This window comes from Balaenoptera ricei, chromosome 11, assembly GCF_028023285.1.
Source record: "Balaenoptera ricei isolate mBalRic1 chromosome 11, mBalRic1.hap2, whole genome shotgun sequence".
Taxonomy (NCBI): domain Eukaryota; kingdom Metazoa; phylum Chordata; class Mammalia; order Artiodactyla; family Balaenopteridae; genus Balaenoptera; species Balaenoptera ricei.
The window spans coordinates 26,050,231-26,073,027 of NC_082649.1; the positions used below are offsets into that span (position 1 = coordinate 26,050,231).

The 22,797-nt window shown below is 43.9% G+C and overlaps 1 protein-coding gene across 18 annotated transcripts in view; it reads left to right on the forward strand.

Annotated features, from left to right (window-relative positions):
* Positions 1 to 3,685: 3,685 nt before the first annotated feature.
* The window catches only part of PKHD1 (PKHD1 ciliary IPT domain containing fibrocystin/polyductin), a 471,129-nt gene continuing 452,017 nt past the window's right edge, over positions 3,686 to 22,797 (forward strand). For 12 of the 18 annotated variants that reach the window (XM_059938508.1, XM_059938506.1, XM_059938509.1 and 9 more), the window contains exons 1-7: positions 10,628 to 11,246; positions 11,513 to 11,590; positions 12,212 to 12,356; positions 12,595 to 12,703; positions 16,686 to 16,743; positions 20,065 to 20,143; positions 22,298 to 22,372. In XM_059938508.1, the coding sequence (XP_059794491.1) occupies positions 11,174 to 11,246; positions 11,513 to 11,590; positions 12,212 to 12,356; positions 12,595 to 12,703; positions 16,686 to 16,743; positions 20,065 to 20,143; positions 22,298 to 22,372 (617 nt within the window). In that variant the 5' untranslated portion in view covers positions 10,628 to 11,173. Of the gene's footprint in view, positions 3,838 to 7,925; positions 8,098 to 9,289; positions 9,418 to 10,625; positions 11,247 to 11,512; positions 11,591 to 12,211; positions 12,357 to 12,594; positions 12,704 to 16,685; positions 16,744 to 20,064; positions 20,144 to 22,297; positions 22,373 to 22,797 lie in introns of those variants that run through there. The other 6 variants (XM_059938510.1, XM_059938512.1, XM_059938518.1 and 3 more) reach the window with 4 other exon arrangements.

The following is a 22,797-nucleotide window of genomic DNA, read 5'->3' on the forward strand; positions in this document are numbered from 1 at the left end:
GAGAGAATATAATTCCTTTAGCTTTGTTTCTTTATGAAAAAGGGAGGCTAGGAAGACTTGAGGTAAAGGAAGGAGGAGGAATTGGGTCAATCCTAGACAGGTGAAAGGGGAATTCACCTGTCTCCCCTCACCGGGGAGGATTCTGACCACACAGAAAATGTGAGGGCTGTGGCTGGGGCATAGCTCCAGGGCTAGTCACACAAATGGTGTATCAGGAGAGTGAGAACACAGCTTACTCCAGAGTCCCACTTACGCAGTGAAGTTCTTACTTAGATGGAAGGACCATGTTACTGTCCTGTTCCAGGTTCACTTTCTATCAGAACTATGCCTGTACAACATGGATAAGTGCGTGTCACCCTCAGGAATGTATCCACAGTGGCCTTCCCTGCTTGTGGGCGGTGTATCCTGACGACAGGTACGCGTACTTAAGGGTCTGCAACATAAAGCCTTAAAGAGAAACACACACACAAGAGAAAACTGTCAAACATTGAACGTTATTATTTATATTTTAAAAAATGAAAAAGAGGGGCTTCCCTGGTGGCGCAGCGGTTGGGAATCCGCCTGCCAATGCAGGGGACACGGGTTCGAGCCCTGGTCTGGGAGGATCCCACACGCCACGGAGCAACTGAGCCCGTGCACCACGACTACTGGAGCCTGCGCGCCTAGAGGCCGTGCTCCGCAACGGGAGAGGCCACCGTAATGAGAAGCCCGCGCACGGCAACGAGGTGTAGCCCTGGCTCACCGCAACTAGAGAAAGCCCGTGCGCAGCAAGGAAGATCCAACGCAGCCAAAAACAAAAAACAAAACAAAACAAAACAATAAATCAATAAATTAAAAAATAAATAAATAAAATAAAATACAGATTCTGATAAAAAAATGAAAAAGATCATTGTTTGTGTGCTAACCACTTACTTGATTCTGTTTTGTGGTGGACGTAGACAGTTACGTTTGAGCTTTGTATTTTGTGAGAACCGTAATGAAACAAAGAATTCCAAAGACAAAAAAAAAAAAAAAAGCCTGTAAGTTGAAGAAGGTATGATAAAACAATTTTGATAAAGAGAAAGCAAAAAAAGAAAAAAATGCGTTGAGCATTTTTGGTTTCCATTTAAAACCTGCTTTTGACTTTGGTGGCCCTCATCCATTCCAGAATGTTTTTCCTCCAATGGATTCCCAGGCATTCCTTTCCATTTAATTGTGTACCTACTCTATGCAAGGCACTGTGCAAAATGTTTTGAGGGTACAGAGGGAACATCTCATTTTTTTCTTTAAGAAAGGCAGCATCTAGTCTGGGAATGACACGTATAACCCAAAAGTTGCCAGGCATCACCACACTCATGAGGTCACATTTACAGTGGCACCCACATTTTGATGACTTGTAACTCTGTATTTGCCCATGTGGGAACTTAGTTATCTCTCAGGGCCTATATATCAGTTAGAGTCTGAAGAAATGTGGCCTTAGTGCAAATGTGGAGATGAATCTGAAAGGACAGCAGCTAGGCCTTTGGTCATTATGCTTCCTCTAATTGCAGATCGGTGAGATACATTTTCATACCATCCCTCCCCAGTTCCCAAAGCTTCGATTCCCCAGCAATTCAGAGTGGTGTTGAAATCCAAGGGAAAGGGGTCAGAAAATGACCTGTTCCCTTGACCTCCTTAAGTTTGCTTTATAGGCATTTTTTTTGTCTTGAGAATTTCACAAGGTCTTGTAAAAATAGCTTCCTATGGAAGAGTGTCAATGTCTGGGGGTGAGCATGGCTACCTGCCTTGGGGTGGTAGGGGAACCATGCTCTGGTTGCCTTCAGAGACCCAAGCTCAAGATTTTCTTCAGAATTTTTATTTGACAGGGACTTTGGAGTATGATTAGATGGAAGAGTTGGTGGAGGGGACTTGTCTGGAGGTTGTGTTTGCATGACAAACTTAGATATGTGTGTATATTTGAGGGTCTTGAGGTGGATGGAGCTCACAGAGAGGAGTATTTAAGGCTCCCCCAACTTCCATGTGGCAAAGCCACTGCCTGTGGAGTTCTGCAGCTTTTCCTTTCAGGCCTTGGAGCATGAAATGGCTCATTCGACTTCATTTCTTTAACTGTAGAGCTTGATTGCCCACCAGGAAGTTCCTAGAGCACAGAAACCAAAGTCCTGCGTATCATTAGGTTTCTTTTAGTCAAGAGTAAAGAGACACATCTACCCATAAGAAAATTAGGGTGTTTTAGTCTTGATAGCTAGGCTGCCAAAAAGAATTATAAATATCCATTATAGGCTCTTTACTCAAGGATAGATGGGGTTAATCTCTGGAATCCCTTGTTAAAGTAGCAAGAAATAAAACACAAGTTAAGTCTTAATCATGAGACTTGACTACAATATAGTAAATGAATCTGATCATGATGTCTCCCCTGTCAGACAGCAAGCACTTTGAGGGCAGAAACCGTGTTATATTCTTTAAAAAAATAATTTTGGATCATCTAAGTGGTTCATGAATATAATTTTCTTTACAAAAATAAAAATTACCAATAATTTTGAAATCTCCTTTGTCTCCCCGGAACCTGGTCTGTCACCTCTTCCTTATTTCCCACGTGCAAAGCACACAAGTGTGGCTCAGATGATGCCTGTGGACCCATATTGGAAGATCTAGAGTGGAACCTGAGGTTCAGTAGGCAGGAAGGTGGCCCAATGACTGACCCCCTAGCTGCCTAACCTGGCCAGGCATCCTCTCTCTACACTACTGGCAGCAGTGCTAGGAAAATCATTCTGCTTGTCGCTTGTTGCCAAGCTGAGATGAACATCAGATTTGGTATAAACTCCCATACTTTCTAGAGGATAGTTCCAGCACTCTTATGGGAGTTGTGCTCTATCTCCATGGATTAAATCTGGTCTTGCTGGGGATGCTTCCCAGGTCCTTTGAGGCAGAGACTCAGGGCTATCAAATTATGCTGGAAAGGCTTCTGTCTCAAAGGAAAGAAGATGAGAATTTCTTCTGGTCAGGAAACACTGGGCATGGACTGACTCGATCAGGAAACTGGTGATGTGAGTTGGAGTGTATGGTGGGACAGAGACAAGGAAGTCAGATGTGGACCAGGTAAAGAGGTGGTGCTGACCTCCTAGGTCAGCTGCTTGTCTGATTCCTCATCAAGAGAGTCAAGCCAGTGACTGAGACCCATGGTCTGGGTCCTCATAGAAGGTGATGGGGACAAGTCAAGGACTTCCTCTTGGCCAAAAAATGCAAGGTCAGGAGGAAAGTAAAAAACGGGGAGGGCTAGTTGGCCCTTTCTTAGCAAGACTTTGGGTTGATCATCCTCTCTCTGCTTCTTTAGACTCACCCCCAATAGTGAGAATGCTAGCCCGTGGCAGGCACTTACAAGCCATCAATTTCTCTTGATGAAAAGTCATAGACTGCTCATGAATGGGCACCAGCCCTCTGGTGGCCCTTTCTCCTGGGCCTGTGTTCAGTCACTGACTTACTGGCAAATTCTTTCAATCATTGAATGTCTGTTTGTGTCACTGGGTGGACTTTCACTTAAAATTCTTGTCTAGGGCACATGCAGTAAGTGGAGAAAAATGTAGGACACGCTTTCTTTGGTCATTAAAAAAAGACCCTGGGGAAAAAGCCTAAATAGCTTGTGTTAATCATTAAACTTGCCCCATGGTCAGCTCTGAACTTTCACTTTGGCGTAGGTTTGGTCGGGACACAAACGAGTTAGGTGAGTTACCTGTGTGGTAGCTGCAGGCTGGGATCTCACCGGGTAACACGGCCATCGGTTCTTGACAAAGAGAAACAAGGTCATTTGGAAAGGAAAGATAATTTCTCCCTTGAGTCACAACGAGAGAGAAACAGAAAAAGGTACTGTTGGGTTCAGAAATATCTCTGCTCTGTGTTTTCTAGGTGTTGCCTTTCTTGCCAATGTCATGGTGAACAAAGGAAATGGGGGGTCTGTAGTAGCAACCTTGCAGCTCTGTCTGTCAAAGTCCCAAAGTGGGGGGAGGCTGGGAGGGGAGGGAGGAAAGGAGAAAGAGCAAGAATGAGGGCAGAGGGGAGAGAGAGACAAGGGGAGAGAGAAGACTTGACCCAATGCACACAGCTCTCCTCTGGTTGAAAATATTCTAGTTAAAAGAATTAAATGGAGGCTGAGTTTGTTCTTAGGAAGAATTAGTGGAAAATCACATAAAGAAAAATACATGTATTATTGATTTGATTGTTCTGTTTTAAAGGAAAAGATGTAGCTCTGAACATAGGGCTTGAAGAAAACCAATGTGTGACTATTTACTTCCATTGTTTTAAGCTTGAAAAAAAATGTTAAAATCACAGTCAGATTGAAAATAGACTCTCTTGTGCCGAGCATATTCTGTTGGGCGTAACAAGCAAATCAGATCCTGTGCATTTGGACTAAGTAGAAAATACTCCTGGGTACCTTTCTCTAGGCAGTAGATGTATTTCTGAAAATTGAATGTTTTAAAAACGAATCCTATTCCAAATAGGTGTAAAAATGTAGGGAATTTTGCAATTTAAAGGAACACCTGCTGAATCTACTTGAAAACTTTAGAACTCCTCTTGTAAATACAAGTAGCCTCCACTCCTACCCCATCCACTGGGGACTTGTTGGCAGGTACACAGATTATTTACCTCTGTTTTCCCAGCTCCTAGCACAGTGCCCAGCATATATTAGGTGTATGATAAGTGTTTGTGGAGTTGAATTAACTAGAGATGATTTTATCCATTGCACTAACTTAATCAGGACATACCCATAAGATATGTTTTTTTAAAAAAATAAATTTATTTATTTTATTTTATTTATTTTATTTTTGGCTGTGTTGGGTCTTCATTGCTGTATGCGGGCTTTCTCTAGTTGCGGCGAGCGGGGGCTACTCTTCATTGCGGTGCGCAGGCTTCTCATTGTGGTGGCTTCTCTTGTTGTGGAGCATGGGCTCTAGGTGTGCGGGCTTCAGTAGTTGTGGCATGCGGGCTCAGTAGTTGTGGCTCATGGGCTCTAGAGCACAGGTTCAGTAGTTGTGGTGGCATGTGGGATCTTCCCGGACCAGGGATCGAACCTGTGTCCCCTGCATTGGCAGGCGGATTCTTAACCACTGCGCCACCAGGGAAGCCCATACACATAAGATACGTTTATTCTAAGTTTTTTGTAGATATTCCTTTTCTGGGCATTTATCTTGGTTTTTACTTTTTTGAAATGGTATAACTATTTTTTCTGGTCTCAGTGTTTTCTTAATCCTGTATCAGTGAAAGGGATCCATTACATCGATGATAGAAAGTTAACACGTAAAGCCTTGCCTCTGCTGCAGGACACTCTGTAGACTTTGCTGGAACATCTGCAAGGAAGAGGATAGGCAGGGAATCCACAGAACATTCAAGGCCCGGGCATCACTGCAAAGTTGTTGGGAGTTGTGTAGTCGGCTAAGTTGTTGGGAGTTGTGTAGTCGGCTAAGTTGTTGGGAGTTGTGTAGTCGGCTAAGTTGTTGGGAGTTGTGTAGTCGGCTAAGACTCAAGTTGTTCCAGAAGCTATAACTAAGATGTAAGCCTATCCAAGCCCTAAGAGTATGAAATAGATGCAAGCCTTTGTAGGGATTTTGGGAATTTGGAGGACTTTTATTGCTCACCTGGCACAATGCCTCTGTCCCTTATACAACCTGGCAAAAAAAGGGCACATGTGGAACTGCGAGTCAAAACTACAAGCTACCTATGAGCAGGCAAGAATACTAGTGAAGCAGATTAAAGCTCTGGGCATCTCCCAAGCAGGGCTACCATGAGTTATATGTGTCTGTGACTCCAGAAAGTGTCAATTGGGCCCTGTGGCAGAGACAACAGAAGGAAAGAGTGTCCGTAGGGTTTTGGTCCCAGCTCTAGAAGGTGGCAAAACTCTGATATGCCCCCAGAGAGCAACAGCTCTAGCAGTGTACACAGCATATCATGGTAAGAACTTTCCTTCCTTTCAAGGGGTGGATTGAGAATATGTTCCATCAACCCACATTTGCCATGACTCAAAGGCCCAGTTTGACTAAGTGGCATGTCTCTGTGTAGCAGGGGAACACCTTGTCCACCAGGTCCCTGTCTCTAGAAATGTGAGTGCTCCTAGGCCCTGTAGAATATGTAGATCCTTCAAATGCCCCCTCTGGCAATCAGGAAGCTGATTGAAGCAACTGACCCTTCAGTAGCCACAGCAGATTGGGTACATAGGAAGAGCAGCCACTGTAACACCTGGGTAAGATGGCATATTGCCAAGGATGCTGGATTGCCCTTGAAATGCAGTGACTTGGTTAATGCAAGTAACGGCATGTCCTATATGTCCTAAACAACACCCAAAGCAACTTCCAAAGAGGTCTGGTACCATCTATTGGAGTTTCCAACTGGTGAAGGATTGGTAAATTGATTATATTGGGCCCCTCCCTCTGAGGGAGGGTTCTAAATATGCCGTGGTTTCTATGAACACTGCATCTGGCCTAACCCAAGCTTTCCTCTGTCTCTGCACAAACAAGGCTGCCACCATTAGGGGATTAGAGAACCGAGCACTATGTTTGGGTACCCTCATCCAAAAGACAGTGATTGATGGGGCACAGTTCAAAGGTCATGATATGCAAGACTGGGCAAAAGAACATGACATGAATGGAGGTTCCATCTCCTCTATAACCTGTAAGAAGTAGGGTTAGTAAAAAGGAAAAGTGGAATATTAAAGCAACAGATTAAATTAGTAACAGGTAAAGCCACCTTGACTGGGTGCACTAAAATACTATCCTAGGCTTTAATATAGTTGATCAACCAGTAAAACCTGTTGCCCCGTGTATGAGACTGAGCACCCTTACCAAGACACCCAACATTGTAAAGGTACAAAAGTCATGGGAGAAGGCCATTGCCCTGACTCTCACCATGTGTCAACGTGCTATGCTGCTGATAATAGCAAGCCCTATCACACCTTCCCAGGTATCCTAAGACATTATCTACTGGAATTTACAAAGGGACATCCCACCAGGATAGGTGAATTACTTCAGTCTCCACAGGATCCCATTGTCCTGTTGCCAGCCAGACCTATGGAAATGTACTACATCTGGAATGGAACCGGCACCATGGGAAAGAGGGGAGAAGGTGCGGTCCTGGTATGGCATATCCCCCAGTCCATTTCCTCATGCCTAACAGGGCTGCCTTCTCTGGCCTTGTATGGTATACACAACCAGGTCAAGCTTCCAAACTTTCCAACCTCCCTTTCCTCAAGATCAGATGGGCATGTCTGTTTTCCACTGGTGCCATTGTTTGGCTGCTGCCTTTGTTCCCTCCATTGGCCTGGAGCACATAGAAGCTGTTACTAAATTCACCCAACAGTCCTTAAATGATAACCAACAAAGCCCGTCCTTATGGAACACTGAAATGTCCCTAATGAGAAAAGCTGTCCTCCAGCATAGGATGGCCTCGGACACTATCCCTGCCTTGCAAGGAGGCACCTGAGCCATTATCCAAGCAGAATGTTGCGTGTTTGCACCTGATGAATCTGCTGATGCATCATCTTTATTAAATCACATGAGGACACAAGTGAACTTCCTGAGTGATCTGACCACCAACGCAGGGAACTTGATAAATCAGTGGTTCAGATCATGGAGCTCTTGGTGGAAAAAAAGGTTACTTATGGTGGGAATGTTAATCTGTGTTTTCTCTTGCATGTGCCTATACTGTTGCTGTGGCCTCTATCTCCTATGCAGCCAGATAGCTGTCAAAGGAGCCCCCTCCATGCTGGTGAAACCCTTTGCTGACCTCTCAGGGCACAACTCGGAAGAGGGGGCAAGTGAGATTGTTAGAGCTGGTCATGAGGGGCAGACTGCTGGAGGAGGTCATGCACAGGGCGTGACCACCAGTTGACCTGCAAGCAGACCCCGGGCAATTGGAGGCTCCTCACCCCCTCCCTGTCCTTGAAATGTACATTCTGCCCACAGGTCCCACAGCTGGAGCCGTTTTCAAGGATGCAGTTTTGAGAGAGTCAGGTGGTGCTGAGACCACTGGGATTGAACACGTGACTGAATCCCACTGAAGTCTCTATAAACTTTTAAGATTGTCAGGGGTGTGGAGATCTACTCATCTCACTGACGCCCACGACAAGCCTCGTTTGTAAGTTTTCCTGAAACCTGACACCTGCCAATCTGGAGTGTCTGCCTCTTTCTAAGGTCTCTCCTTGCCCTCTGTGTTTGGGGGCCGGTTAATTTATGAACCAACATAGGGACAGATTACGTGGAGAGGCGGCTCCCAAGCTGGGCCCTGATGCAGGCCAGGAGTTCACTGGGGCACAAGAAAATTTGGGGAATCCAGAAAGCGACCAGCAGGATCCAAGGTAGAGGCTGCCGTGTGGGAAGCTTGTCTGCGAGACGGTGGGGAGAACAGCTTCGCCGCAGTACAGGGGTCACCTAGGAGAGCAATGCGAGGGGAAGTTGCAAAGGTGGGGGGCAGATCATGGTGGGACTGCAAAGTCAGAGAGAGAGCTTTCCTTTGGAAGCAGAGAACCCTCCAAAAGAAAACTGAAGTTCGTGGGCATCTCCTTTGTGCCAGGCCCTGTGTTAATTTCTTTATGTATCTATCGTCTCAGTTAATCTTGATAAAAATCTTACCAAGTGTTCTTATCGTCATTTTTGAAGAGACAGAGGTTTTGCTTTGAATTGAAAGCTTTAAGCAGGAGAAGGGCACAGTGAACGCAGAGTTTAAAGAGGATGATCCGGGCATCGTGGATTGAGGTAGAGGGACCTGGGGTCATAGGGTCCAGTTTGGAGGGTCCAGCTTTTTCTTCCTGTTTCTTGCCTTCCTGTTTCCTCTGCTGTGAGGATAAGATAATTTCCCCCAAATTTCCATTAACACCATTTTTTTTTCAACTTGTTACCATGTTTAACATTTGCTTTAACTCTTTACTCTTTTTGTGTTGATTGGTTCCTAGAGGACTGAGACTTCCAGAAAACAAAACAACCCGCACTCCCTCTCCGTAATCGCCATTAACTAGTATTTTGAATCTGGAATTCATTTATTTTAAAAATTTAAGTGGTTATTTAATAATGAATTAAGGAAAGAGGTTATTATTACTTACCCAGCCTAAACATGCATAAAATAAGTCAGTGGGACAAGGGGGTAGAATAATGATAATTTTATGTAAGATTCTTAGATTATCCTTTTCTTCCAAGCTTGGGAAGATGGTGGGTCCCTCTGAAGACTCTAGGGTCATATTGGTATAATTTCCTTAATTTCCCAAGTTTTAATGAAGCAAAGCAATTGTATCTAAGCAAAGGTGATAGTAATTTTTCATTTTGTTTTTATAAAGCTCTGCTGCTCCAATCAAAATTGAAAATGTGTTTAATGTCTGAACAATTTTGAAAGGATTGATTTAAGTGAACAAGATGACTGGCTGGCTGGTCTCTCTGACAAGTATCAAAATACTACTTTTAGCAGGTGAGTTGGATGTGTTTTGAAGGGATTTTGGATAGAATGCAGCAGGTTACCTTGAGAACTAATTTATTGCTACTTAAATATTACTTTGGGAGGAAGTGTTAAAGTATCTCCTCTAGGTTTAAATTTTCTCTGCTTAATAATTTTTTTCTCTTTAGTAGTTGAGGTTATATATTAAATAGTTATAAATATATACTTTAATTTTTAACAGCCAGTGGAAGTTGCTCTTAAGTCTAGAGCTTTTAATAATAACTTATAACCTTCCTTTTATAATTTCTTTTTGAGCCATACAATGCAATTCTATTTAGATTTTATTACTTTATCTTCCCAAGGGGAGTAGCTTATCTTGTCTTAGTGATTAATGACCAATAAAAATTTCCTTTTCTCAAATCAGGTCTCTAGTTTTCTCAGTGACTTTGGTTATCCTCTGTATCTTTTTATGGCATTTGTTTTTGATCTTCTTTAGGTAGAATTATCTAATACACCTTTGAAGGGTGAGCATGAGCCTATCTGGCCAGGGCTGCCACGAATGGTTGTGTCAATGTGAATGATTCTTCACCGCTCTTGGTTGTGCAGAGCGCCACCTGCATAAATGTACATAAATGTACAAAGCCCTGGGCTAGCCAGAGTTAGCGTGGCTTGGATGATCCTTTAACTGTTCTGATATAGAAACCGAAAAGTGTTCTGTAGACCTCACTGAGGAGCTAACTGATTTTTGCTGGCTTTACCTCGGACAAGGCATGTCCATCCAGGATCATCTTCAAAAATAAGGCATTGAGGGCTTCTCTGGTGGCGCAGCGGTTGAGAATCTGCCTGCCAATGCAGGGGACACGGGTTCGAGCCCTGGTCTGGGAAGATCCCACATGCCACGGAGCAACTGGGCCCGTGAGCCACAATTACTGAGCCTGCGCATCTGGAGCCTGTGCTCCGCAGCAAGAGAGGCCGCGATAGTGAGAGGCCCGCGCACCGCGATGAAGAGAGGCCCCCGCTTGCCACAACTAGAGAAAGCCCTCGCACAGAAACGAAGACCCAACACAGCAAAAATAAATAAATAAATTAAAAAAAAAAAAATAAGGCATTGATAAGGTCACGCTCAGCCCATAGTCTCTATGCGAGAACCCAGTCTAGCCTAGTGTGTAAGTCTATAGTGGGCTTTTAAAAAAATTACAGCACTGTTTCATGCTTCAGCCCCTCTCTGAGCAGGCAAAGCAAAAATCTAGAGAATGCTGTGTCTCTTTGGGGAGTCATTCTGATCATGTATTCAAAAGGGAGAAACTAGAGGATGATGCCGTAAGCAGGAGGACTGAAATAGGGATAACTTCCAGAACTTTCTCCTCTTCTCTGGGAAGTGGAAATCTAAGAAATAAGTGGTAACAGTTAAATATGACCACCTAATTAAAGAGTGGGAAAGAGAGAAGACATTTTATGGATTCAGTTAGGAACCAAATGTATCCTGGAGGCTTTTGCAAAGGAAGTGGAAATTCAGGATTGTCCTGGTGAACACAGGGTTTTTGGATGTCTAAGATAAGAAGATCAGTCAAAACTTTCCTTAAAATGGGAGGAAGGGGGCTTCCCTGGTGGCGCAGTGGTTGAGAATCTGCCTGCCAATGCAGGGGACGTGGGTTCAAGCCCTGGTCTGGGAAGATCCCACATGCCACGGAGCAACTAGGCCCGTGAGCCACAACTACTGAGCCTGCGCGTCTGGAGCCTGTGCTCCGCAACAAGAGAGGCCGCTATAGTGAGATGCCCGCGCACCGCGATGAAGAGTGGCCCCTGCTCGCTGCAACTGGAGAAAGCCCTCACACAGAAACGAAGACCCAACACAGCCATAAGTAAATAAATAAATAAATAAATAAAATTAAAAAAAAAAAAAAAAATGGGAGGAAGGTGTGGTCCCCAGACCGGTAACACCAGCAGCACCTGGTGAGAACTGTAAATTCTTGGGATCCACCACAGACCTACTGGATGGGAAATTCTGGGGGTGGGTCCAGCGATCTGTGCTGTATGAAGCCCTTGTGGTGATTCTGAGGAATGCTCAAAGGAAGCAGGTGGATTGAATTTGCACATTGAAGCCAGTGTTTCTCCTACTCACTTATAGTGCCTTGTCTGAGTGTCCACATTGAACCTGAAGAAGGCAGCCTCGCAGGAGGAACGTGGATCACTGTCATTTTTGACGGTAGGTTTGGGCCTTACCGAATGCAAGTTTCTTATTTATCGATCTAAAGAATCCTAAAGAATGAGTCTTTGGTGTTCTTCCTTGTCTAAGGACAGATGTAAAAGAGGTCTGGAAGGGAGATGGACCAACTGACCAACTTCTATGTTACCAGATGCCCACATGCTAATGCCACATCACACCATTATATGTCTGTGTCCACTTCCTTATCCCAAGCTGTGGGGTGGAACTCTAGGAACCCTAATGAGATGATACCCACGTAGCACAGAACTTGGCAATGTGACCCTCAGAACCTTGGTTAGCTTCCTTGTCGATAATCCTACATATGGGAGCTTCTAAGCCATGGCTCAGTGCATCCATCTATACCACTGGAAAAGAGTAACTTTGAGGGTTGGAAAATTCTTTCCTGGATTTAAGTGGATGGACCTGAAGAGAGAATTCAGAAAAAAAATAAAGTCATAAAGAAGCACACTCATTCATACAGCCTTCGGAAATGAGAAATATTACTTTTAACCCGTAGGTAAACTCAGGGCCTGCCATTGCCCCCGTGTGGCAGGTTTTTGTATTACCCCGTGTGGATTACTGCTCTGTTCAGCCTGAGACTCCACTCTCCCCTGTGTTTAGGTTTGGAGCCAGGTCTCCTTTATCCTGCCAACGGCTCTCAGCTGGAGATCCACCTGGTGAATGTGGCTGTACCCATGCTGCCCATCATACCCTGTGACATCTCTCCTGTCCTCCTGGATTTGCCGATAGTGATGTGTAGGACCAGGTACACCTGCCCGGGAATGAGAAGACCGGACAGGATGAGTGCTTTGCTCATCTCAGTAGCTTTCAGTGGCAAATTAGAGCAACTCCTGCCATGAAAGGCAGGAAAGGTGAAATACAGGACTCCTGGGTTAGCTCTGTTTCGCAGCTGCAGGGGGGAAATTTGAAGTGGTCAAGTGGGGCTGCCAGCTTTGGCAATTCATAGTCTTTGATTCACAAGGATTGCCACTTTCTGCCCTCAGATCTCTTCTGTCCGAAGCACATGAAGGTCTGTATTACCTGGAAGTGCAGGCTGGGGGACAGGTCGTAGGCAGCCCAAGTTCAGGACCACGAGACAGCTGCACTTTCAAGGTGGGTACTAAGCATGGAGGAATGTGTGTTTGCCTGGTCTGAGAGTGTGCTTGCGCTATCGACAAGCAAGTTATAAATCAGCTGGGGAGTCTTTCTGCTTTGCCAGGATGAGAGGAACAGGTGGATGATAGTTACGGAGTTTCTGAGACTATCTTAAGAAGGTAAGTATTGAGCATGTGTATGTCAGGCTCTCGCTAAGTGCTTTATGCACGTTCATTTAATGCTTACAGCAATTTTATGGGGTAGCTTTTTATTATCCTGCTTTTACGGATGAGCAACCTGGGGCTCAGGGAGATTAAATAATTTGCCCATGTCATCTAGTTTGTAAATTGCAGAACCAGGATTGGAACCTGCATCTAAATCCTCACTTATACTGAAGTCCATAGAGGAGCCACAAAGATTACCATTGTGCATCAGTGTTTCATTTTACAGCTGAGATCATCTGGAGTGTAAGCATGGGGAAGGGACTCAGGGACCCAAGTTCCGCCTTCCTCTCTGCTTCACGGTTGATTTCTGCTTCTTCTTCCAACCCTAGACCGAAAGGGCATGTGCTGTTGGAATTCTCCTTCGAGCTCAGAGAGAGCAAAAAGCAAGCAGATAGAGAGAGTTTATGAGTCGATGCCTGGCTTATTTTAGAGCTTCCAGATGCATTAATTTTATGTTGGGGCTTCATTTTATGTTGTTGAGTCTACTGTCCATTTCAGATTAGTTTTACACTAAAATCCTCTCTGAAAGCATAGGTTCTAGACTTTCCATAAAATGCAGCAGTCTGGCAGGGTTGTACTTGCCTCAGGGAGCCTCTGTTTAAGAGCAGTTCCTAATAACACAATTTAGTTATTAATCAATGCTCCTTTACAACAAGACTTCATCTTCTAAATTCATCTCTCATACGATCCACATTTTACATAGGCAATTCATCTTTAGAATTTGGAATTTGCCATCAATTCACATTTAACAACTTGTTTCTTACTCCAAAAGAATCTTGGTTTCCAGAATTTTGCTTTTGCACGTATGCAGCAGAAAGACAAAAAAAATTCTTTTTTGTTAAGACCCACACCAGCACCTCTACATTGTATCAGTGAATAAAACAGAAGAGAGACGGCCGAGCATGGTCCTTAATCACTGTGCTGCTTTTGGTTTTGATGTCCTTTCACCCCAGATAATAGTTTTCCTACTTATTAAAAGACCGGTAAGGAGAGAGAGGGGAAAGAAGAGAAACACTTCCTAAAATTGCACATAAAAGAAAGCAAGTCCTCCGGTGGTTCCACTAGCTTGGTGAATTGATGAAAAATCACCAGGGGATGCAGTTAATGAGAGGCATTCTGAGCTGAAGGAAACCCAGTGTCTCTCTTTGTTTGGGGGCTGGGGCTGGGGGAACCATATGTATTAAAAATTAATTCCACCTCTCCAGTCCACTCCAAAGAGCCTGCTGCAGGCACTGACAAGTTTGAACAACTCACAGAAGGTTTATCAAGCAGCTGGTAGCTGCGGCTTTATCATTCTCATCCTCTGCTTTTCGGCTCCCCCCCCCTTGCTGCTGCCGACCCCACTCGGGCTCAGGGATCAGCCTGCAGGAAGCTGGATTTGGAAGCTCGTTAATTTTTCACTTTGTCATGTCTCTAACTTCGTGGGTGACCAGAGACCTCTTTCTCTTAGAAAAGTGCCATTTTATATTGTGTCAGCTCAGAGAGATTCACAAGTGAAGACTTTTTTGAGGTTTCACTCTGAGCCTGCCCTGCCACTCTCTGAGGACCTGGGAGGGAGTGATGCAGGAGTCGCCTTATTTCCCCTGCACTTCTGGTGGAAGGCTCTCAGCCTGAAGGATAGACCTTGCATTTTTTTTTTTAAAACATCTTTATTGGAGTATAATTGCTTTACAATGGTGTGTTAGTTTCTGCTGTATAACAGAGTGAATCAGCTATATATGTACATATATCCCCATATCTCCTCCCTCTTGCACCTCCCTCCCACCCTCCCTATCCCACCCTTCTAGGTGGTCACAGAGCACCGAGCTGATCTCCCTGTGCTATGCAGCTGCTTCCCACTAGCTATCTATTTTACATTTGGTAGTGTATATATGTCCATGTCACTCTCTCACTTCGTCCCAGCTTACCCTTCCCCCTCCCCGTGTCCTCAAGTCCATTCTCTATGTCTGCGTCTTTATTCCTGTCCTGCCCCTAGGTTCTTCAGATCCATTTTTTTTAGATTCCAAATGTATATGTGTTAGCGTATGGTATTTTAGACCTTGTATTTTAAGTTGGAAATCGAGAGGTGTGTTTCCTTGTGTGGTTTGGATTCAGTTGTTCCGTCTGCCTCAGTTGCTAACATCTGGAAGATGGGCAGTAACCACTGCTCTGTATCATGAAGCTCCTATGATAAAGTTCCAGTGGGAATGACAATGGTATGAAGGGCGTCCCAGTGGGAGTTGAAGGCCTGGGTGCAGGAGGAGGCTGGGAGGGGGGTAGTGTACGTTTGGCAGGTGTGTGTGGAGTTGGATTAATCTTTATCCTTCAGTGAGATCAGAGCCAGATCCGAAACTGTGAGGTCACAGCATTCTTATTTTGACCTCCTAACTGTACATATTTTCTGTGAACTCTTTTCTAACCCTTTCTGTTAGGAAGGGAGGAAACAAGCCTTGATGACAGACTGTACAGCCATGTGAATCAATACATAAAACCTGCACTTGCCAAGCCGCCATCAGCTTTGTTAAAATGTCTGTTGATTCTCCATGTCTGATGAGGGTTGTTGATTAACACCAGAGTTATTCTTTATTGCTCTTCTCCCTGGGAAGGTGGACTCCTGGGGTGCTGGAAGCAGACCAAGCAAAACAATTCGCTGTCTTTGTTTTGCAAATGGGAGGTACAGTAGGTTAGGAGAGTGAAGGTGGTCTAGGTGTCTAGAGTAGGATGGGGGTGAAGGTAGCAGGAAGGGGAGACCAGGTCTCTTCCTGGGTGAGTCATTAGCCCATGGGTCAAACCTTGGCCAGGTCAGTCCATCCTTATGATTCTCTCTTTTTTCATGCTGGCCCTGACTGTGAAATGCTCTAATCTGGAACTAACCCAGTGGCCTATAGGTGAGATGGAGTTCCCGGAATTGTCTCCTTCTCTCCTCTGCTTCCAGGCAGTGTCTCAGTCATCTCAGATGGGGCCACTCCATTCATTCACAAAAATGTGAATGTCTTTTACATACCAGGCTGTGCCCAGGGATACAACCAATGACTCAGCCAGGCATTGCCCCTGCCTTTCTGGAGCTTATAGTTAGCAGTTGATGTGCTTCAGGGGGTGAGGGCATCACAGGATGACTTGAGTGCCAGGACCAGGCTTCTCCAGGCTCCTGCCTCTCCAAACAATGCTGGTTTTCTCTTTGGAGAGTAATGTTGCTTTTCATTCTTTGCATTCTTTGAATCATTTTCCTCCCAACAGGCACCTTCCATTTTCCCAAACAAACTTCCCTTGCGTATCTCTCCAACTTCCAATTTTTTGTAGCTTGCTAATCCCTACCAAGGTGCTGGCTGATAATAATTTAATTTGCAATCCTTTTTATCTAAATAAGCAAACTATTGTCTAGAAAAATTAAAAAAAACCTTCAAGACCCCAAGATATCAAGTTGCAATAATGGAATTAAAAGGTTGGTATTTTAAAGCATGGCCTGCCTACCTTTCCTTTGGTAAAACATGTTCCTGGTATGGCAGGTGGGCAAGTAGAAACAGACTTGCCCAGGTGTGAGTGATATGGTGCAGGGAAGACATATGACCTTGATCAGATTCCCTTGACCTCATCTATGGAAGAACTATAACAATGTCTGTTATCTCTGCTTCACAGAAATATCGTGAAGATGAAAGGAGATAGATGTAAGGTGATTTGAGGAAATGCAACCACTTGCTGCCTTAGATGAATGCTCTGTGAGGAATGACTTAGGCTTCTTGTGTATGTGACTGTGATGTTCTAATGAAATGCTCACTGTGATAACATTTTCTAAACAGTTTTCCAGGGCACAGACACCCATTGTTTACCAAGTTAATCCACCAAGTGGAGTTCCAGGTAAGAAATCTCCTATTAAGATAGCAATAAATATAAATCCCTTTGCTGAAGCTTATTGCAAACTCTTCTACCCAGGTGGATGGTTTCTATAAATAGGAAATTTTAACTGCTTCTCTGATGCTGTTTTGAAAATAAGCATCAATCTCTGGTTTATTTTTAACCTGGTTTGGTTTCACCTCTGGGCAATTTGCTCTATTACTTCACTGATAACCAAAAGAATCTTAACATGAAAAGAAAAAGAGGCCAGCAAAATCAAACCAGGTGTTGCTGGAGAATGGAGAATATAGACATCATCGTCACTCCTAACTTTATAATCATCCACATAATAACAAACCTTTATTGACCCTTCCTGGGAGTCAGGTTCTGTTCTAAGCTTTATTATTTATGTTATCTCATTAGATCCTCACAACACCTGATGATATAGGAACTATTATTATTTCCATTTTGGAGGTGAGGAAAGGAGGTACCAAAAGGTTAAGTTATTTGCCTAAAGTCATAATGAGTGGTGCAGCTGAGATTTGAACGCAGACAGTCAGAATCCAGAGTGGGCCCATGTACCTTACATTTTATTTTGTGTTGAGCCAAGTTGGGTACCACTTGGAAGGCCATTAACCCTGGTCCTGATCCTGGGGGTTTGTTTATGAGTTAGAGAGCACACTTACATGCAGAGACTAGGAGGAGAGAAGAGAAGAGAGAGAATGCTGGGAGGGTGGTTGTAAAAGAAGGAGTTGCAACTAAGAAACACTTACTTAAAACTAAGTAGTAAACAGAGCTGGGATCACATATAATTTGCTGTCTGATTCTTGACAAATTCCTACATCACTTTCAGGTTTTATTTGTTCAGGGTTTCCAGATGGTATAAGTATGGGGATACAAGTTGCTCAATTTTTACATGTGGTTGCATCTCAATGCATAAACTGATCTAGTCGTTTTGAACTGTTCAAGAATGTCAAAATGAATCTCTGAGTCACTGAAAAGTGTCTGTACTTTTGGTGTGTGTGTGTATGTGTGTGTGTATAGACACAGATGATGTATGTGTGTATTTAAATTACAACCTGAACAATATGAATTCGGCCTTGTCTTATTAAGGCCTGTTATTCACAGATCTGTTCCTTTCCATTCGTCTGAATAATCAAGACGTGATCATGTTTTATTAAAAAGAGTTGTGGTCTGTGAAAGTCACATGCCATCATTTTGTCCCCCCCTGCTCTGGTGTTGTTAGAAAACTCCCGTTCTGATGGCAGAAACCTTGTTAGGTTGAGGGTTGAGGAGGAAAGCCCGCCGTGAGAGGTGTGACATGGGGCATCAGCTGGCGCCCAGATCTGTCAAGCCCATTTCTCCCACCCAGTTTGAGTTCTGCACACTGTCTCCTCCACCTTCGGGGAGAACGATTGGTGGCTGGGCTGGTTGGAGTGGTCCCTCCGGGCAGGATCCACACGGCTGAATCTTTGAAATCACTTTCCAGACGATTAGTCTCATCTCCTTTGGGAAGCCTGCCCAGAGTAGCAGACAGGGAGATGGGGGAGGTGGCAGAGACAGGAGAGATGTTTTGTGAGCAGCTGAATTCCCATATGTGGTTAACAGTCCTCCACTGTGACGCGGAATCCCCCCTCCCCGCCCAGCACACGGTCTGGCTTAGCCATTTGTCAGCTGCTGTTTGTTGGGCTTCTTTGTTTAGAAACAAAACAAAAACTCCCAGGAATTCCTAGTTTCTATAACCTGTTATTCGTTTGTAAAATTGTGCCCGTCAGTTGTAGAAATCATGCCTGTCAAAGCCAGGAAATCCATCGGTTAGCCCTAGTAAAATGAAGAATTATTTTGCTAGCTGACAACAGTAGCCGAGACCTTCAGACTCTGGGCTTCTGCCAGTTCCACAACCTTTGTCTAAGTCACTGAATTTCCTCTCTTTCTACCCGCTCTCTGGTCAAGTGTCTGCCATACTTCCTGGAAGGTTTCCACTGTTTTAGGGCCAGTCATCCAATGACTGCAGATAAAAGTCACTTCCTATTAATAAAACACATGCACAGTATGTAGGGAAGCCTTACTTCTTGCTCATGTTCTTTTGTGGCCTGAAGTGTAGCCATGAGGAGACCCAGAGTCCTCTGAATTCAGTGACCTCATGAGCCCCAAAGATGCCCTCTTCTCTTCTATTTGTGAGGTTTTGCCTCATTAACCAACAGCTCTCTTACCTCTCAGTGTTGTGATGCTGGAAGAGTACAGCCTTGATGGTTAAATTCCATAATTACTTGGAAGGCACACACTTCCACGTTGTGGGGTTGTGTGGTGAACTTTAACATGCTCTGGTGTGTTTGCTTAAAACCTTGCTTTATGCATTTCTGCAGAACTGAATTTAGGTGTTTTTCAACTCTGGAGGAAAGCAACTCATGTAGCATCAGGTATGGGCCCCAAACTCTTTCTGAGAAGGGGCTACTCTAGATTTCTTTCCCAGATCCTCTGAGCAGAGAAGGTGGGGGTAATGCTGAGAGTTCCCCTTGGTAAAAGGGGGTTGTTGATGCCTGCACCCCCATTTTTATGAACTCAAAAGAGGCGAGTATCAAGGAAAAACTTGCTACCCAATGGGAATCCCTACACATTGCATAGAGGAGACCCAGCAGTGGAAGTCATCCATTTATCAGTGGACAAGGCAGATGCCAACTGTCTTTGGATCCCCATTTTTACCTGATCTTTGAACATGAGCATATTTGTTGAATTAACTGCATGTGCGGTGGTCCATCCTTTAAGCCATAACTCTGTTGCTCTCTCGTGCCCTGCTTTCTGACTTCCTTCCATCTGATTCATCCATGACATTCATCTTTTGTACTCTGAGATACGGAAAGAAGTTTCGTATCTTTGAATATCCAGATCGTGTGATACGAGCTTCCTCTTATCATATGTGTCCAGAGGAAAGTCTCATGAAGCATGGAGCACCCCCAAAGAATATTAATTTTAATCCCATGTGGGTGGATGGTCTACACACAGCCAAGAGAGTGGAACAAGGCAGTGTGTTTAAATTGGCCCCTCCCTGCCTCCCTTCCTGGGACTGTGAAGAAGCCCTGATATTCCTTCTGTGCTCCATACATACATGAATAAGTCCACAATGGCAATGATTCATTATTTTTGCCTCTTTGATATTTAATATCGATGAATGGATTATACTTGGTGATCCTTTCCTGTTGTACAGTTTATAAAAATGTATTAATATTCTGAGTCATGACCAGCTTGGCCATTTTGAGTAGAGGTAACAAAAGAGAAATACAGTTTACGTTATATATTTAGAGTGTGAGCTAAGTAGATTAATTGAAAAAAATCTTTTTCAAACAGGAAACCTTATACATGTGTATGGCTGGATTATCACCGGAAGGTCGGAAACCTTTGATTTTGATGCCGAGTACGTTCATAGGTAAGCGTGTGCTTGTTTCTGTGTTCAACTAGTTACAGATATGCTGGATTGATTCCTGAGACCAGCTTCCCAGATAACAATAAATTGTAAGCAGTTGGCACGGAATTCCTCTTTTCCTCTTTGCAGTTTACGGTCCCTCGTGAGCTGGGCTTCAACAAACTTGGTTAATGTAATTGCGACTGGTCGATTAAGTTGGTCCATTTATTTACTGACAACTAGTCACTCTGGGCGCAGTGTGAGTTGTACTGTAATTGCATCTGTGGATTTTCTTTCTTGATTCTTCCCCTTCTCCCTCTTGTTTCTCAGGCTGAAATAAATTCTTTATAACAACGTGTGAACTCAAAAGACCACTATAACATCCTTGTTTGTTATACATTTGTGTATATAGAATTTCTGTTGGTGTGATCAGAGGAAAATGTGGAAGAGGTACTGAAAGCCACTGAGTTATTTTTAAGATTTATTTTATTGAAGTATAGTTGATTTACAATATTGTGTTAATTTCTGCTGTACAGCAAAGTGATTCTGCTAATCCCAAACTCCCAATCCTTCCCTCTCCCACCTCTCCTCCCCTTTGACAACCTGTCTGTTCTTTATGTCTGTGAGTCTGTTTCTGTTTCATAGATAAGTTCACTTGTGTCATATTTTAGATTCCACATATGAGTGACATCATATGTTATTTGTGAAAGCCATTGAGTTTTTAATGTTTTCTGGGAATGATTAGGATGCCAACATGACTTTTTTCATTGGAGACTTTTAAAGTGCACAGTGGTACTAGTAAATCATCCTTGCCAGGGAAAGGGGAGGACAGGATGGAAAGTGTTGAAGTTGAGGTGTTTGTGGGAAGGAACTGCGGTTACTCAACATATGAAGCAATTATAGTGAGGATTTATAGGGTAGAAGGACCACAACTTCATTAGATGCTCTGTTGAGAGATGCTACATTCTGTGTCTAATATTTCCTCCACCCCTTGGACAGAATGGGGGGATCCTCATGTTCTGCTCCAAACCTTTGATTCTGTTCTAGTTGAAAAGAATGTGATTTGACAAACTTTCAGGATCTACATTTCTGGCATAAAATAATGGCCAGGGAATTCCCCAGTGGTCCAGGTGTTAGGACTCAGCACTTTCACTGCTGTGGCCCTGGTTGGATCCCTGGTTGGGGAACTAAGATCCTGTAAGCCACATGGTGAAGCCAAAAAAAAAAATTAAAAAAATACAGTAAATCCCCTACATATGAACCTTCAAGTTGCGAACTTTCAAAGATGCGAACGTGCATCTGGTTCCAGCAAGGAACCAGAACCTGTGCCATCAACGTCAGGCATGAGTGAACTTGCAGCTTGCCCTCCGTCTCCTATTGCTGACAATCCTTCAGCTCTACCATCTCCCACCTCCTCTCCTTCCTCCAGTCAGTAACTCTTCTTGCCTGTTAACTCGATGCCAGCCCCTGTATGCCAGCTGTTGTACTGGACTACTGTACTTTTCAAGGTACTGTACTGTAAGATTAAAAACATTTTCTTTATTTTTTGTGTTTGTTTTTTATGTATTATTTGTGTGATAAGTATTATAAAAGTATTATACTACAGTACTATACAGCTGATTGTGTTAGTTGGGTACCTAGGCTAACTTTGTTGGATTTAAGAACAAATTGGATTTACGGATGCGCTCTTGGAAAGGAACTCGTTTGTATGTAGGGGACTTACTCTAATCAACTTGTCTTGAATGGAAATTACTCTTCCTGTGGAGGACTGAAGCCCCAAGTACATCCTTGACGATATGCCATATTCAGTACTTGGTCCCATCACAGCCTTGGTCTGGGATACAGCCTTTGCAAGGGGGAACAAAGACACAAACTCCTCCATGGCTCTGTGTGAACCCAGTATAGCCAAGGAGGAGATGATGAAGATTTTTCAGGAAAGGGGCAGTGCTCCCTCTGTGGTGTGAAAGTGTGGGCCACAGACCAGTGTTATGCACCCTGCTCTTGGGCTGAGGATCTGATTTAGCGTCTCCTTGGGGGACAGTCCCCAGTCACCTGCATTAATGCCCCATAAGTTCAGAGATGAATGTTCATAACAGTGTTTCCTCTGGGTTTTTCCAAGAATGTTTGTTGAGAGCATTCACTCTTGACTTGTGTCTGTTGTTTCTATTTTGTATCCAGCCCATTGATGTTGGAAGCTCAGGGAGACAAATGGGTCACTCCTTGTTCTCTTGTAAACAGACAGACAGGATGCCGGTGAGTGCCTTTCTTGCCAACATGTATGCTTTTAGGTTCTCCCACATGGGCATAACACACACACACGCACACACATAAACACACACACACATCTATTTTTAATATAAATCACCCATAACTGTTGACTGCCTCATCTTTAGACTTCCTAGAAAAGACACAGTAATTGATTCACAATGCAACTTGAAGTGGGTTCTGAAAGCTTTCTTGAAAACAAATATCTGATACTTACTAAGTGCTTACTGCACTAACGGTTTCACATTTAAGGCAGATAATAACCTTGTGAGTACATACGGTTATTAGTCTCACTTTACAGATGAGGAAACCAAGGCACAGAGAGGTTAAGTGACTTGTCCAATGTCTCACAAAGAGCAAGTGGCAGAGCTCGGGTTTCAACCTGGGCCCACTAACTAGCCTCCAAAGTTCAT